We start from the raw sequence: 16653 nt of genomic DNA on the forward strand, positions 1-16653 counted from the left end.
TGGCACCCTATTCCCGATGTAGTGCACCCTATTGGTGCTGGCCATAAGTAGTACACTACATAGGGAATAGGGTGCCATTTCAGATGCACCCTTGAAATACTTCAAACATTCAAATGGCTAAAATAATTCATACTTGAACCATATTCTTCTATGATATAGCAGTGTCACATTGTGATTGTGGAAATCATAGTTTCAAAAGGGGGACAAGGGAAAATGTCATTTTAAAGATACCATACAGTAATATCTAACGTTTCCCTTTGCCTTGGTGAATTCTGAAGGCACTAAAACCTTTCATTATACAGTAGATATGAGGAATAGGTCATGGGTTTGAAGAAACCTCATAATTCACACGATCTGTTCTGTACCTGTAGGTTAGTCCAAAAGTTGTTAAAATGTTGTTTCAGTGTTGGTGCTAGACTTCATGCATGATCCATGCAGACCTAGATTGGCCCATGACATGATATGGCACTGGTCACATTTGACCAACCAAAATATCCATGACAGTAACAACAATTAAACGTATCATCCCAAAATTCAAGACAGGAGTTCACATACAACCAAAAGGGCTGGCTCTTACACTGTCTCAACTGTATGGTGATGATGACAGAAGAACTAGCACCAACTACACATCATTTGTTAATTCCCTTGTATGTGTATACAAAAAAAATTAAACATGTATGCACTCACTAACTGTAAGTCGCTCTGGATAAGAGCATCTGCTAAATGACTAAAATGTAAATGTAAATGTATACGGATCAGGGTTGGAGTCAGTTCCATTTCAATTGGAATATCAGTTTACTAGTTGAAATGGAATTGACCCCAACCCCAACCCTGATATGAATGATAGTGAAAAAACATCTCGAAACAAATGCAGGACAGCAAAGTTCAAGTCACTACCCTGACATTCAGACGCACACTGATGATGACAATGATGATGGTGATCAAGAAGAAGAGTATGAAAGTTCAAGTTCAATGTGAGCAGGTGTCCTGCACCTGAACAGAAACAAGCAGTGTTGTCATCACTCAGTCAAGATGCCACTTTCCAAAAGCCTGCAAAGCCTGTTTGTGTGTCTTCAGTCACTTGACAGCATGAGTGCAATACACAAATATGTCACAGTTCAATTCCTTCTAAATGCAGCGAGGACACGTTTTAACAGCCCCTGCAGAAGGCAAGATATGGTAGCTCCCAGTCTCTTGTCAATGGAGTGCATTTGTAAGTGGATCATACCAATAAGGGCTCATAGCGTGAACGGGGGTGAGCCTTCAAGGACACAACATCTCGATAAACACACACAGATGAGGTCATGATTTGTGAAGCATCCATACATTGGCTCTCATCTTTTCTTCTGCAGTGGATTTTTGTGAAAACATTTGAATACATAATTAGCTCTCAATCTTAACATAACCAAATCAACGTAGAACATCAACCTATATAAAATGAAAAACATATATCATTAAAGTCATGATTAACAAATATAAAATAACTTACGGATATATCTAGCACTGCAATGTTCTTGGCCTCCCTTTTAGTGAACAGGGCTCTATTTCAGCTTGGCTGTAAAATGGAACATTCTAGGAGCTCGATATAGTGCTTCACTCTCCTTTTCTAATGGATCATACTTTGAACCTCAACCCTGATTGGTTGCTTAAGATGTCCATCAAGGGTTTTTGTTCAAGACAAAAAACAACAAACTCCTTCGAACGAGCAAGGTACCAAGACATCTTTAATTCTCCCTTTTAGTCCTCTCTCATACAAGCCTAGTACCAGGACACCTTGGTTCCTCCTTTCCTTTCTGTTTCCGTGTTTCAAGTCTTTCAGTCTGTTCTCTTAAGACTTCTATGAAAACCTCTAGGTTAGGACTGTTCCTTCTGTCTCTGTTTAACAAAGAGTCAGTGGGCATTGGGCCCATCTGCTCCCTATGTCACATTGAGTAGTCATCACACAAAGAATCCTCCAGCCCCAGCTGAGACAGTTAGCAGACCCCCTCTCTGCATGCACGCACACGCGCACGCGCACACGCACACGCGCGCACACACACACACACACACACACACACACACACACACACACACACACACACACACACACACACACACACACACACACACACACACACACACACACATAGTGAGAGTGGATGAAGGACAGGAGAGAGAGAGAGGATGGGGGTGCGTGGGGGCTTCCTGGGCTGGGTGGGTAACCATGGGTTACATTCTCATGCTAATGGATAAAAAAGAGGTGGTGGGTTTGCGGATGGTTTGCCATGGACGATCGCCGGGGGCTGGAGGGTTGTAAGCGGAGGTAGGGGAAGGTTTATTAGGTGAGGGTGGGGGTTGCTTAGGGAAGGGGCCCTTGGTCCTTTGAGTCTTATATGCCCACTTCCCGAGGGGGGCAGTGTCCCACCCTCAAACGCAGTGTGCCGCTCTTGTGCAGCTGCCAGAGCTGGACAAACTCCTCAGGCATGGCGTGGAACCCACTGAACGGCAGCACGTTATCGTAGTAGTGGTGGCTGACGGGCTGCTCGTCGAGCCCCACGCTGAACGGCCAGAAGCCGTAGGCCGTCACCTCCTCACACAGCCCCAGTGCCAGGCTGACCAGGAAGAGGCCTGTGGACAGGCGCTTGGCGTGCACTCCGCGACCCTTCCAGAACTTGCCCACGGTCCTGAGAAACTCGGGGTTCGCAAACAGCATAGTGAGGTTGGACGAGGTGTCGGCCAGGGCATAGTATGCCCGCAGGGAGGGGTCGGTGCCCGGCTTCATGGAGAAGGCTGGCATGTAGATGTAGCTGGAGCCATAGGCCTTCATGCTCTCCACAAAGCCTTTCCGCGACCAAAGAAGGTTCTGGAACCTGAGTAGGGAGAGAGAGAGAGATAGAGATGAGAGTGTGTGAGTACCATAGAAATAGAACCTACAGAACGGACATACCCAGTGTCACGCCCTGGCTCTGGGACTCTGTTATGTTGAGCCAGGGTGTGTTGTTTCTATGTGTTTTGTGTGCTAGGGTTATATTCTAGTTCATTTGTTTCTATGTTGGCCGGTGTGGTTCTCAATCAGAGGCAACGTGTATCAGCTGTTGCTTGTTGTCTCTGATTGGGACCATACTTAGGCAGCCTGTTTTCCACAGTGTGTTGTGGGATCTTGTTCCGTATGGTTTGTATTGTAACCAAGGACTTCACGTTTCGTATCGTTTGTTGTTTTGTTTCGTGTGATCATTCAAAAATAAAGTATGTTCACTTATCACGCTGCGCATTGGTCCACTTCCTCCGACGATACTGACAGAAGATCCCACCATAACTGGACCAAGCAGCGTGTCCAGGAGCCAACGCCAGAGAGGGCTCTAAAGGACATCAACCTCGACTGGGTCAAGCCGCGGGAGGAGGAGAGAGGATGGACTTGGAAGCAGAGGAGCGAAAGTCTGGCGAGAGCCATGGAGGCCTGGCCCACGGGGAGGAGAGACGGCCAGAAATTTTTTAGGGGGGGGGCTCACGCCGTGGACGACGGGGCAGCAGGAGGCCGGGATAGAGTGGTTCAGCGGGTTGGCAAAGGAGGCCGCCAGGTTACGGGAGTCACTGGTCACCAGGGGGAAGGAGAATGTAGAGGCACGGCGAGAGGTACTGGGGTGTGTTGCCAGTCCGGTCCGTTCCTGATCCCCGCGTAGGGCCAGTGGTGTGTGTCCCCAGTACGGTCCGGCTTGTTCCTGCCCCTCGCACCGAGACTGTGGTGCGCGTCGCCAGCCCGGTCCGGCATGTTCCTGCCCCTCGCACCAAGCCTGTGGTGCGCGTCGTCAGCCCGGTCCGGCCTGTTCCTGCTCTCCGCACCAAGCCAGTGGTGCGCTTCGTCAGCCCGGTTCGGCCCGTCCCTGCTCCCCGCACCAAGACTGTGGTGCGCGTCGTCAGCCCGGTCCGGCCTGTTCCTGCTCCCCGCACCAAGCCAGTGGTGCGCTCGTCAGCCCGGTCCGGCCTGTTCCTGCTCCCCGCACCAAGCCAGTGGTGCGCTTCGTCAGCCCGGTTCGGCCCGTCCCTGCTCCCCGCACCAAGCCAATGGTGCGCGTCGTCAGCCCGGTCCGGCCTGTTCCTGCTCCCGCACCAAGCCAGTGGTGCGCTCGTCAGCCCGGTTCGGCCCGTCCCTGCTCCCCGCACCAAGCCAATGGTGCGCGTCGTCAGCCCGGTCCGGCCTGTTCCTGCTCCCCGCACCAAGCCAGTGGTGCGCTCGTCAGCCCGGTTCGGCCCGTCCCTGCTCCCCGCACAAGCCAATGGTGCGCGTCGTCAGCCCGGTCCGGCCTGCTCCTGCTCCCCGCACAAGCCAGTGGTGCGCTCGTCAGCCCGGTTCGGCCCGTCCCTGCTCCCCGCACCAAGCCAATGGTGCGCGTCGCCAGCCCGGTCCGCCCGTCCCTGCTCCCCGCACCAAGCCTGTGGTGCGCGTCGTCAGTCTGGCACAGCCCGTGCCTGTTCCACCGGTGCCTGGTCCGGCACCGGTCAGCTGCTCCACGCCGGAGCTAGAGCAATCCGCTCCACCAGTGTTCAGTCCAGCTCCGGCCAGCAGGGCCAGACCGGACCAGGGGCGCTTTGGGGGGTTTGTTGGAGGGTGGGGGTCAAGCCCGGAGCCGGAACCGCCTCCGAGGAGGAATGCCCACCCGGCCCTCCCCTGTTCGGTTTATGTTTGGCGCGGTCGCAGTCCGCGCCTTTGGGGGGGGGTACTGTCACGCCCTGGCTCTGGGACTCTGTTATGTTGAGCCAGGGTGTGTTGTTTCTATGTGTTTTGTGTGCTAGGGTTATATTCTAGTTAATTTGTTTCTATGTTGGCCGGTGTGGTTCTCAATCAGAGGCAACGTGTATCAGCTGTTGCTTGTTGTCTCTGATTGGGAACCATACTTAGGCAGCCTGTTTTCCACAGTGTGTTGTGGGATCTTGTTCCGTATGGTTTGTATTGTAACCAAGGACTTCACGTTTCGTATCGTTTGTTGTTTTGTTTCGTGTGATCATTCAAAAATAAAGTATGTTCACTTATCATGCTGCGCATTGGTCCACTTCCTCCGACGATCGTGACACCCAGTCAACGTTCCATGACGGGTGGACCTGTGGCCATATTGGTGTACCCATGAGTGTACAGTTAAAGCTTCAATATGTACGTTTTTGGTAGACCTGACCAAATTCACATAGAAATGTGTTATAGATCTGTCATTCTCATTGAAAGCAAGTCTAAGAAGCAGTATATAAGTTCTATGTGCCATTTTCTGTGCTTTCCGTTCTTAAGTTTAGTTTTTGCGTCTTTTACTTTTGGTTTTGTACACCAGCTTCAAACAGCTGAAAATACAATATTTTTGGTTATGGAAAATATATTTCACAGTGGTTTAGATTCTCTACACAATGACTTGTTTTGTCACAAACTGAAAGTAGGCAAACTATTAGAATTTTAGCAACCAGTAAATGGCGGAGCGATATCTGCATATTGCACCTTTAAATTGCTATGGTCAGAGGGGCTTTCTCTGTTCTAGTCATTCATTATATTTCTATGGTGACTACGGTTTATCCATGCTAATGTCACCTTCGGAAATCTAAACTCTATGCCAGTAGAGTCACGGGGATATACACACACACACACACACACACACACACACACACACACACACACACACACACACACACACTCACTACAGTCACAGGCATACGTTATGACATGAGGAAAAACAGAGGGTGATTCTTTTGGTAAGTCAATTTGATCTGGTCATGCATTCCAGGCTAAATCTACTGTGGATGTCGTGTGAAATGGGTTCTGGAAGTATCTGTAGAGTCCAGATAGAACTGCCCCCCTCATTCCATGGGTATTTATGGATTATGGTATTATGGATATGTCCTCTCAGGATATGTCATACCATATGTGTTGTACATATGTGTAGTTGCTTGTGGAGGCGGGGATTCAATTGTACTGCATTACATTTTGAAGCACCCCAAATGTCAACAATATACAGTACAGCCTACCTGCCCTCACCGTGATTGGGCTTCAAAATATCAACAAAATGTCTTGAGGACAGGAGTGACGTTGTGCCAACGTCCAATGATAATGTCACCGAGACATTATCAATCGTTAAATGCACAGAGATGAGGAAAGCAGCATGGGGGTGTGTTAGCAATAACACGGTTCAGAAACACACTGAGAGGAAACGCATAGCTGAAAACAGGATTGAATTCCAGCATACGTCTACAGATGCTGCACAGAGTAGGATTATAAACAGACACAAAGAGGCTCTGTTCACACACACACACACACACACACACACACACACACACACACACACACACACACACACTTGTTCTTCTATCCTTGTGGCGATTCTAATTCCCAATTCTAACCCTAATTGTTACCATAACCCTAAACTTAACCGCTAAGCTTAAAATAGACTTTGTCCTCATGGGGACTTGGGAAATGTCGCCATGAGGGAGAATTTTCCTTGTTTTACGATCCTTGTGGGGACATTTGGGGATTTCAGGTCCCCACGACAATAGAAGAACAAGACCACATTCACACACGTTTTGGCTCCGTATCATGGCTCCTCTATAAAACACCAGTCTGGATGAGGAAATCTGCAGCTAGGACAAGACAACAGACAAAGCTCTTAGACCCTAACATCTGGAACTGACAGTAGACATGATGAGAGGGAGAAAGAAAGGGGGAGAGAGAGAAAAGAGATAGAAAGAAGACAGAGGCCTTGGGGGGAGAGAAATAGAGAGGGAGAGGGAGAGAGCTGGAGAGGAGAAATAGCAGGAGAGAAAGAGAGAGGGCTGGAGAGGAGAGATAGCAGGAGAGAATGAGAGAGAGAGAGAGAGAGAGGGCTGGAGAGGAGAGATAGCAGGAGAGAAAGAGAGAGGGGGAGAGAGAGAGAGCTGGAGAGGAGAGATAGCAGGAGAGAAAGAGAGAGAGAGAGAGGGCTGGAGAGGAGAGATAGCAGGAGAGAAAGAGAGAGGGGGAGATAGAGAGAGCTGGAGAGGAGAGATAGCAGGAGAGAAAGAGAGAGAGAGAGAGGGCTGGAGAGGAGAGATAGCAGGAGAGAAAGAGAGAGGGGGAGAGAGAGAGAGCTGGAGAGGAGAGATAGCAGGAGAGAAAGAGAGAGAGAGAGGGCTGGAGAGGAGAGATAGCAGGAGAGAAAGAGAGAGGGGGAGAGAGAGAGAGCTGGAGAGGAGAGATAGCAGGAGAGAAAGAGAGAGAGAGAGAGGGCTGGAGAGGAGAGATAGCAGGAGAGAAAGCGAGAGAGAGAGAGGGCTGGAGAGGAGAGATAGCAGGAGAGAAAGATAGAGAGAGGGAGGGCTGGAGAGGAGAGATAGCAGGAGAGAATGAGAGAGAGAGAGAGAGAGAGAGAGAGAGAGAGGGCTAGAGAGGGAGAGAGAGAGAGAGAGAGAGAGAGAGAGAGAGAGAGAGAGCCGGAGAGGAGAGATAGCAGGAGAGAAAGAGAGAGGGAGAGAGATGGAGAGATAGCAGGAGAGAATGAGAGCGAGAGAGAGAGAGCTGGAGAGGAGAGATAGCAGGAGAGAATGAGAGAGAGAGAGAAAGGCGATGCGGTGGGGAGAGAGTGCGAAAGAGATTAGTATAGAGGAAGGATAGAGAGAAAGAGGGAGTGGACTGAAAAGGAGAGGACTTGGATGCTGTCACACACATCCATATATTTTACAGTCAACAGCAGTTTTGAAAGGAAAGGAGTGTACCTCTTCTCAATGATGCTGGGGTTGGCTGTCACCAGGTGAGTTCTGGTCCCCACATCCTCAACATACTCCCTAGACAGTGGTGGAAGGTTGCACCTAGATATGAAAAACACAAGTACACATATTAATATACTGATAGTGACTTTACAGTGACCATAAAGCATTTACTACTTGAGAACTTGGTCAGGATTGCAGATAGTGGTTCTTCATGATTTTGCTTTCAGAATAGAACTAGCTTTTAGCTTTTTGTCTTGCCTTTTCTTGGCAATAAATGTTAACACATTGTGATACCACAGTTATAACAAAATGATAACATTTGTCCAAACTTCCAGTCAGGCAGTCAGCGAGTCTATAGGCTTTGGTTGGAGATGGAGCTCCAAAGCAATCCTATTATTTTAGTCTTGGTTCAAGGCTGGTTCAAGCCTGGTTTAAGCCTAGTTTAAGGCTAGTTTAAGCCAGCCAGGCATGCCTGGTGAGGGGGACAACAGTGATCCCAGGTAGAACTAGCCTAGTCAACTAAATCAAATCAAACCCTCTCTTGTTTGTCCTCAGGCGCTCTCTCTCTCTCTCTCTCTCTCTCCAGCAGATATGACAACACCCATTCTCATTCATTCTGATGGCTGATGTTCTTTGGCTGCTCTTTCTGGCCCCGGCGAGCGTGGGACAGCCAAATCATATTTGGACGGGCACTGGAGCGGACAGCCCCTCTCTTACCGCATGATAAAGTCAGCCTGGTCAATGTCCTTCCCACAGCCACTGTGCTTCAGGACACCTCCGTTGCCCACCACCGAACACTTCTTGAGGGGAAGCTGAAGAGGTGTCTTCTGGTAAACGAGAGGGAAGTGAGTGTCATGAAGTGAGCACACATGTAAACATACACACGTACAAACACTTCTTGAGGGGAATCTGAAGAGGTGTCTTCTGGTAAACGAGAGGGAAGTGAGTGTAATGAAGTGAGCACACATGTAAACACACACACACATCCTGCAGTGGACTGGCCTGGCTGCCGGCTTGAAACTTTTGTTAACAATCAAAGACAAAGGTAAAGTCAAATGAGGTAAGAGGGATACAGTTTGAGAAAATAAGAATCTGTCATCCAGGGTACTACACACTGTCCTATTTAGAATAGAAAACACATGCACATCATCATCAATTCATTTATAATACTCATTAATAACACCCCCACCCCTTTTCAAACATTCAAGCAAACCAGCTGTTAGGCCTAATCTACGCGACCATCAAATATTTGAACCTCTTGCACTAATGCCTTATGGGCAATTCCACAGTAACGGAATTACACTTTGACTCAGTACAATACAGTACAGTACAGTACAGTAGCGTTCAGTACAGTAAAGTAGAGCATAGTTCAGTACAGTACAATATACTGTACTATACTCTACTTGTCTTTCCTATACTGTGCTCTACACTCTAAAAATAAAAGGTTCCTGGAGTATCCTTTAGGGGTTATTCAAAGTGAAACTGTGGGTGGAACCCCTATAAGTTCTTCGATGAACCCTTTAAAAGGGTTCTTCAAAGAACCCCTTTTAATGGATCCTCGAAGAACCTTTTGAAGAACCTTTTGGGTTTCATTTTTTAACTATCCCCCCTCCTCTGTTATCATTATTACTAATGATAGTAATACGCATAACAATAACAACAATAACACAATATTTTAGTTCTGTGTTTATTATGATTTTAGTGGCAAAGCAGAATAAAAAGATCCAAATATGAGGTAAACTCCCAGCAGAGCCCCAAGTCCAATGGGTATATCCTCTGGCGTGTTGATGTTAACGTGTTGATATTCTCCGTATCTATAGCCAGAATGATTTTGCAGTGCATGGTGATCGAACAGGTTTCCTGTTATATTCATCAGAGGTGTAGGGATGGTGAAGTCTGTGAATATATATTTTTATTATTATACAGATGATTTACAAAACATGCACACGACAGTTTGTCACGATCGTCGAAGGAGGAGGACCAACGCGCAGCGTTATTTGCAAACATACTTATTTATTAATTAACACGAACAAAACAACAAACGATAACGTGAAGTCCTTGGTTAACAAACATAAACCAACACGGAACACGGAACAAGATCCCACAAACACTGTGGGAAAAACTGGCTGCTTAAGTATGGCTCCCAATCAGAGACAACAAGCAAACAGCTGATTCACGTTGCCTCTGATTGAGAACCACACTGGCCAACATAGAAACACAACTGACTAGAATGAGAACATAGAACAAAACACATAGACTCTACACACCCTGGCTCAACATATTAGAGTCCCCAGAACCAGGGTGTGACAGTACCCCCCCCCAAAGGCGCGGACTGCGACTGCGCCAAACATAACCGAACAGGGGAGGGCTGGGTGGGTGGGCATTCCTCCTCGGTGGCGGATCCGGCTCCGGGCATGACCACCACCCTCCAACAATCCCCCCGTAGCGCCCCTGGTCTGGTCCCGCTGGCTGGAGCTGGACTGGACATCGGTGGAGCGGACTGCTTAGGCTCCGATGTGGAGCAGCTGACCCAGGCACGGGTTGTGCCGGACTGACGACGCGCACCCCTGGCTTGGTGCGGGGAGCAGGAACGGGCCGGACCGCGCTGACGATGCGCACCCCTGGCTTGGTGCGGGGAGCAGGAACGGGCCGGACCGGGCTGACGATGCGCACCCCTGGCTTGGTGCGAGGGGCAGGAACAGGCCGGGCCGGGCTGGGAACACGCACTACTAACTTAGTGCGGGGAGCAGGAACGGGTCGGGCCGGACTGGGAACACGCACTACTAACTTAGTGCGGGGAGCAGGAACGGGTCGGGCCGGACTGGAAACACGCACTACTAACTTAGTGCGGGGAGCAGGAACGGGTCGGGCCGGACTGGGAACACGACTACTAACTTAGTGCGGGGAGCAGGAACGGGTCGGGCCGGACTGGGAACACGCACTACTAACTTAGTGCGGAGAGCAGGAACGGGTCGGGCCGGACTGGGAACACGCACTACTAACTTAGTGCGGGGAGCAGGAACGGGCCGGACAGGACTGGTGACACACACCACTTGCTTGGTGTGAGGAGCGGGACTGGGTTTCTTCATAACCCTCCGCTCCCTCAGCTGCCTACTCAGTTCCTCTCGCCTTGCCTCTACTCTCTCCTTCTCCCTTCTAGCATCCAGTAGCTCCTCCCTCTGACCCACTAACTCCTGCTCTCTCCTTACCAATAGCCCCCTTAACCTGGTGGCCTCCTCACCTAACCTCCCAATACGCCCTGTGGCTGCCTCCTGCTGCCCCGTCGCCCATGCCGTGTGCCGCCCCCCTAAATTTTTTTTGGGGTTGCCTCTCGTCCGTCCGACGACGACACTGTTGACGCCGTTGCTCCTCTCTCCGGCGCGCCTCCACCGTCTCCTCCCACGGACGGCGATCCATCCCGGCCTGGATCTCCTCCCAGGTCCAGGACCCTTTCCCGTCCAATATCTCCTCCCATGTCCAGGCTGTCTGCTCCTGGACACGCTGCTTGGTCCTGTTATGGTGGGATCTTCTGTCACGATCGTCGAAGGAGGAGGACCAACGCGCAGCGTTATTTGCAAACATACTTATTTATTAATTAACACGAACAAAACAACAAACGATAACGTGAAGTCCTTGGTTAACAAACATAAACCAACACGGAACAAGATCCCACAAACACTGTGGGAAAAACTGGCTGCTTAAGTATGGCTCCCAATCAGAGACAACAAGCAAACAGCTGATTCACGTTGCCTCTGATTGAGAACCACACTGGCCAACATAGAAACACAACTGACTAGAATGAGAACATAGAACAAAACACATAGACTCTACACCTCCTGGCTCAACATATTAGAGTCCCCAGACCAGGGTGTGACACAGTATTCATACCTTGTCCATAATGTAGAGGCCTATGGGATTTTCATTGAAGAGGTAAGGGAGGAGGATGGTACATGTGATCTGCATAATATACCAATACATTTACATTTTAGTCATTTAGCAGACGCTCTTATCCAGAGCGACTTACAGTTAGTGCATACATAATTTTTTTATTATTTCATACTGGCCCCCCGTGGGAATCGAACCCACAACCCTGGCGTTGCAAACGCCATGCTCTATCAACTGAGCTACATCCCTGCCAACCATTCCCTCCCCTACCCTGGACGACGCTGGGCCAATTGTGCGCGGCCCCATGGTTCACAATACCAATTGACATTCCTTTGTATGCCTCCTCACAGACACAAAAGTGAACAGTTCAGTCATCTGCACCCAATACAGCTAGCCTTCAACATATTCTTATAACATACATATTCTTACTTCTTTGTTGATTGATATCCATTGAATTGTGTCCATTTTCTGTTTTAGAAAGATTTGCACAAATCTGAAAAGACATGGTATCATCATAAAACAATATCAATTTAGATCATACAAGGGACAAATCTTACTTTAAAAAATTGAGGAGATATTTACATATCTCAGTTAAGTGCCTGCACCTGCTATCCTTTCAAATTTAAATCCAAATGTTTCAGTTGGGCAATTAGGTTCCTACAAGAACCCCCACCAACTAAGCAGGTTCCTCAATGAACCCCACCTCCTATGGGGTTCTTGGAAGAACCTTTTGGGGGCAATTGTCAGTGCCAAGAACCCTAAGGTTCTTCGAAGAACTTTGAGGATCTTAGAAGAACCCTTGTTGAACCCCTAATTTTTAGAGTGTACTCAGTGTACTGTATTGTATTGTACTGTCCAAACTTGTGAAACATACGTCTATGATAGGTTCAGATTTGGTTCAGTCTGGTCCGCCTGTGGACGTTAACATCAAGGCCAAGGTGGACTAACCAAATTTCAACGCCCATGGACATCATGTGTCCATCGGTGCTCAGTGGGTGAGGATACTGGTTACAGTAAATGGAAAGAGAGGGGGCTCATGGGTAGGTGTTTGTAAGAGTTGGGAGAGGTGACATTCACTGGAGAGAGAGAGAGAGAGAGAGAGAGAGAGAGAGAGAGAGAGAGAGAGAGAGAGAGAGAGAGAGATGATCAAATCCATGTACACAAACAACAAGTGTGCGGTTAAAATTGGCAAAAAACACACACATTTCTTTCCACAGGGCCTGTGGGGTGAGACAGGGATGCAGTTTAGGCCCCACCCTCTTCAACATATATGGCACTAGAACAGCCTGCAGCACCCAGCCTCACACTACTAACTAACTTATACAAAGCTGTGAACGATCTGAGAGACAAGGCAAGAAGGGCCTTCTATGCCATCAAAAGGAACATAAAATTCGACATACCAGTTAGGATCTGGCTAAAAATACTTGAATCAGTTATAGAACCCATTGCCCTTTACGGTTGTGAGGTCTGTGGTCCGCTCACCAACCAAGAATTCACAAAATGGGACAAACACCAAATTGAGACTCTGCATGCAGAATTCTGCAAAAATATCCTCAGTGTACAACGAAAAACAGCAAATAATGCATGCTAATTATCAAAATCCAGAAAAGAGACGTTAAATTCTATAATCACCTAAAAGGAAGCGATTCCCAAACCTTCCATAACAAAGACATCACCTACAGAGATATTAACTTGGAGAATAGTCCCCTAAGTAAGCTGGTCCTGGGGCTCTGTTCACAAACACAAACAGACCCCCCAGGACAACAACAACTACACAATTAGACCCAACCAAATCATGAGAAAACAAAAAGAGAATTACTTGACACATTGGAAAGAATTAACAAAAAACTGAGCAAACTAGAATGCTATTTGGCCCTAAACAGAGAGTACACAGTGGCAGAATACCTGACCACTGTGACTGACCCAAACTTAAGGAAAGATTTAACTATGTACAAACTCAGTGAGCCTTGCTATTGAGAAAGGCCGCCGTAGGCAGACCTGGCTCTCAAGAGAAGACAGGCTAGGTGCACACTGCCCACAAAATGAGGTGGAAACTGAGCTGCACTTCCTAACCTCCTGCCAAATGTATGACCATATTAGAGACACATATTTCCCTCAGATTACAGAGATCCACAAAGAATTCGAAAACAAATCCAATTTTGATAAACCCCCACAAGAAAAGGACAACCAGTGAAGAACAAACACCATTGTAAATACAACCCATATTTATGTTTATTTATTTTCCCATTTGTACTTTAACTATTTGCACATCATTAAAACACTGTATATATACATAATATGACATTTGAAATGTCTTTATTCTTTTGGAACTTATGAGTGTAATGTTTACTGTTTATTTTGATTGTTTATTTCACTTTTGTTTACTATCTACTTCACTTGCTTTGACAATGTTAACATAGTTTCCCATGCCAATAAAGCCCTTAAATTGAATTGAATTGAGAGAGAGAGAGAGAGAGAGAGAGAGAGAGAGAGAGAGAGAGAGAGAGAGAGAGAGAGAGAGAGAGAGAGAGAGAGAGAGAGAGAGAGAGAGAGAGAGAGAGATTGTCCAACAGAAAAAGAAAGAAAACAGTTATGAGCTGAACGTTATGCCAGTGGAAGGGAAGACAGTAACAGGTGACCCAACTGTGGTTTGTGACTATTATGATTTCCCATTGTAGCCAATTCTGTTGCAGTAATTCCGTTAATGATTTTCTGGTAATTCCATTACCAATTTTTCTGAGTTTTAATCACCTAATAATTCATAAACAAAATTGATATCAGTAAAATCACTATCACTAATTGGTAGGTCTACTATTATTTGTTACTTCTGTGAACTTTCATTATCCTCCCTCATGAGCGAGAGAAATTTGAAAATGTCTTAAAGATGTGGGTTTTTGGGAACGGAATTACAAGGCACAAAGCAATATTTCTTAAACTTACAGAAGGTAAACAATTTCTGAAAAACTAAATATAAGTGTTGATATTAGTTGGCAGGGGTCTTTAGGTCAACATTATTGTGTTTTGATGTATTTCAGATACCTTTTAAGACTTTTTCTGGTAGACGTTTTCTAAGACCCCTTCTCAAGTTTCAAGTTTTAATGTCACATGCACAAATACAGTGAAATGCCATTCTTGCAAGTTCTAAACCAACAATGCAGTAATCAATATCAAAGTAGCTCTAAAAATAACATAAGGTAGAAGAAAAACACACAAGATATAAAAATGAGAAAAACACAAGAAAGTAAGTAAGCTATATACAGGGTCAGTTCCAATACCATATTTACAATGTGCAGGGATACTGGAGTGATAGAGGCAGATACTGTATGTATAGGGATGAGGTGAGTAGGCATCAGGATGTACGATAAACAGAGTAGCAGCAGCGTAAATGAAGATTTTATGTGCGTGTGTGTAGAGTCTGTATAAATGTGTGTACATGCTATGTGTGTGTTGGAGTGTCAGTGTGCGTGAGTGTGTAGAGTCCTGTGAGTGTGCACTGAGACCAAATACACAAATTAAAATAAATACAAGGGTCAACTCAGATAGTACATGTAGCCATTTTGTTAGCTATTTAGCAGTCCTATGGCTTGGGGGTAGAAGCTGTTCAGGAGCATGTTGGTGTCACACTTGATGCACCGGTACCGCTTGCCATGCGGAAGCAGAGATAACAGTCTATGGCATGGGTGGCTGGAGTCTTTAACAGTTTTCCGGGCCTTCCTTTCACACCGCCTGAGGGCAGTGTGGTGTGAAATTGAGATTGTGTCATCTATGGATCTGTTGGGGCGGGATGCAAAATTGGAGTAGTTCTAGGGTGTCTGGGATGATGGAGTTGATGTGTGGCATAACCAGCCTTTCAAAGCACTTCATGATTACAGATGTGAGTGCTACAGGGTGGTAGTCATTGTGGCATGAAGCCTTAGAGTTCTTGGGGACAGGAATGATGGTGGTCATCTTAAAACGTGGGGATTACAGACTAGGACAAGGAGAGGTTGAAAATTACCGTGAATATGCCTGCCAGCTGATCTGCACATGCTTTGAGAATGCGCCCTGGAATACCGTCCGGTCCCACGGCCTTGCAAGTGTTGACCTGATTAAGGGTCTTGTTATTGTCGAAGCGTGCATAAAATGTGTTGAGTTAGTCTGGTAGAGAGGCGTCGTTGGGCAGATCACGGTTGGGCCTTCCTTTGTAATCCGTAATGGACTGTAGCCCCTGCCACAAGCGACGGGCGTCGGATCCTGTGTAATATGATTCCACTTTATTCCTATATGGTCCTTTTGCTCATTTGATGACTCTGCGGAGGTCATAGCGGGACTTCTTGTACTTATTCCTGTCCTCAGTCGTAGCCTCAGGGTTGTCTGAGATAGCTCTGTATGTGGTAGCCCTGTCCTTTAGTTTAGCGCCAACCTCTGTGTTAATCCAGGGCTTTTGATAGGGGAAGCAGCAAACCTTCACTGTGGGGACAACGTCGTCGATGCATTTCTTTATGAAGTCGGTGACGGAAGTGGTTAGCTCGTCGATGTTATCGGCGGAATCTCGGAACATATTCCAATCAGCGCTAGCAAAGCAGTCCTGTAGCATAACCTCTGATTCTGATGACCATCTCTCAATGGAGTGAGTCACGGGTACTTCCTGTTTGAGCTTCTACTTGTAAACAGGAAGCAAGAATACGGAGTCATGATCTGATTTGCCGAATGGTGGACAAGGGAGGGCCCTGTATGCTTGCTTGTTGGTTGAGTAACAGTGGTCTAGGACTCTATCGCCCCTAGTGGCGAAGGAGACGTGTTGATGGAAGTTGGGCATCGCGTGTCTTAATGACGCAGAATTAAAATCGCCGGCGACAAGGAAGGCAGCTTCCGGATGAAAGTTTTCCTGCTTGTTTATAGCCTCGTACAGTTCGTTAAGTGCCAGCTTGTTATATTTCTTGTCCTGAGGTGGAATGTATACAACAGTCACGATAACAGCTGAAAACTCCCTCGAGAGGTAGAAGGGTTGGCATTTGACCATCAGGTATTCCAAGACGGGTAAACAATGGGTTGAGAATACCACTGCACTCGAGTCAGAACATAATTTGTTGTTGA

At 47.2% G+C, this 16653-nt stretch overlaps 1 protein-coding gene across 2 annotated transcripts in view; it reads right to left on the bottom strand.

Moving 5' to 3' along the window:
- Positions 1 to 2093: 2093 nt before the first annotated feature.
- The window catches only part of LOC121549897 (alpha-N-acetylneuraminide alpha-2,8-sialyltransferase-like), a 29140-nt gene continuing 14580 nt past the window's right edge, over positions 2094 to 16653 (bottom strand). The window contains exons 3-5 of one of the 2 annotated variants that reach the window (XM_041861872.2): positions 8410 to 8516; positions 7699 to 7791; positions 2094 to 2849 (exon numbers count right to left, since the gene is read on the bottom strand). In XM_041861872.2, coding sequence (XP_041717806.1) covers positions 2369 to 2849; positions 7699 to 7791; positions 8410 to 8516 — 681 coding nt within the window. In that variant the 3' untranslated portion in view covers positions 2094 to 2368. Of the gene's footprint in view, positions 2850 to 7698; positions 7792 to 8409; positions 8520 to 16653 lie in introns of both variants that reach the window. The other variant, XM_041861862.2, reaches the window with a different exon arrangement.

The sequence above is a fragment of the Coregonus clupeaformis genome, chromosome 2 (assembly GCF_020615455.1).
Source record: "Coregonus clupeaformis isolate EN_2021a chromosome 2, ASM2061545v1, whole genome shotgun sequence".
NCBI classification, from domain to species: domain Eukaryota; kingdom Metazoa; phylum Chordata; class Actinopteri; order Salmoniformes; family Salmonidae; genus Coregonus; species Coregonus clupeaformis.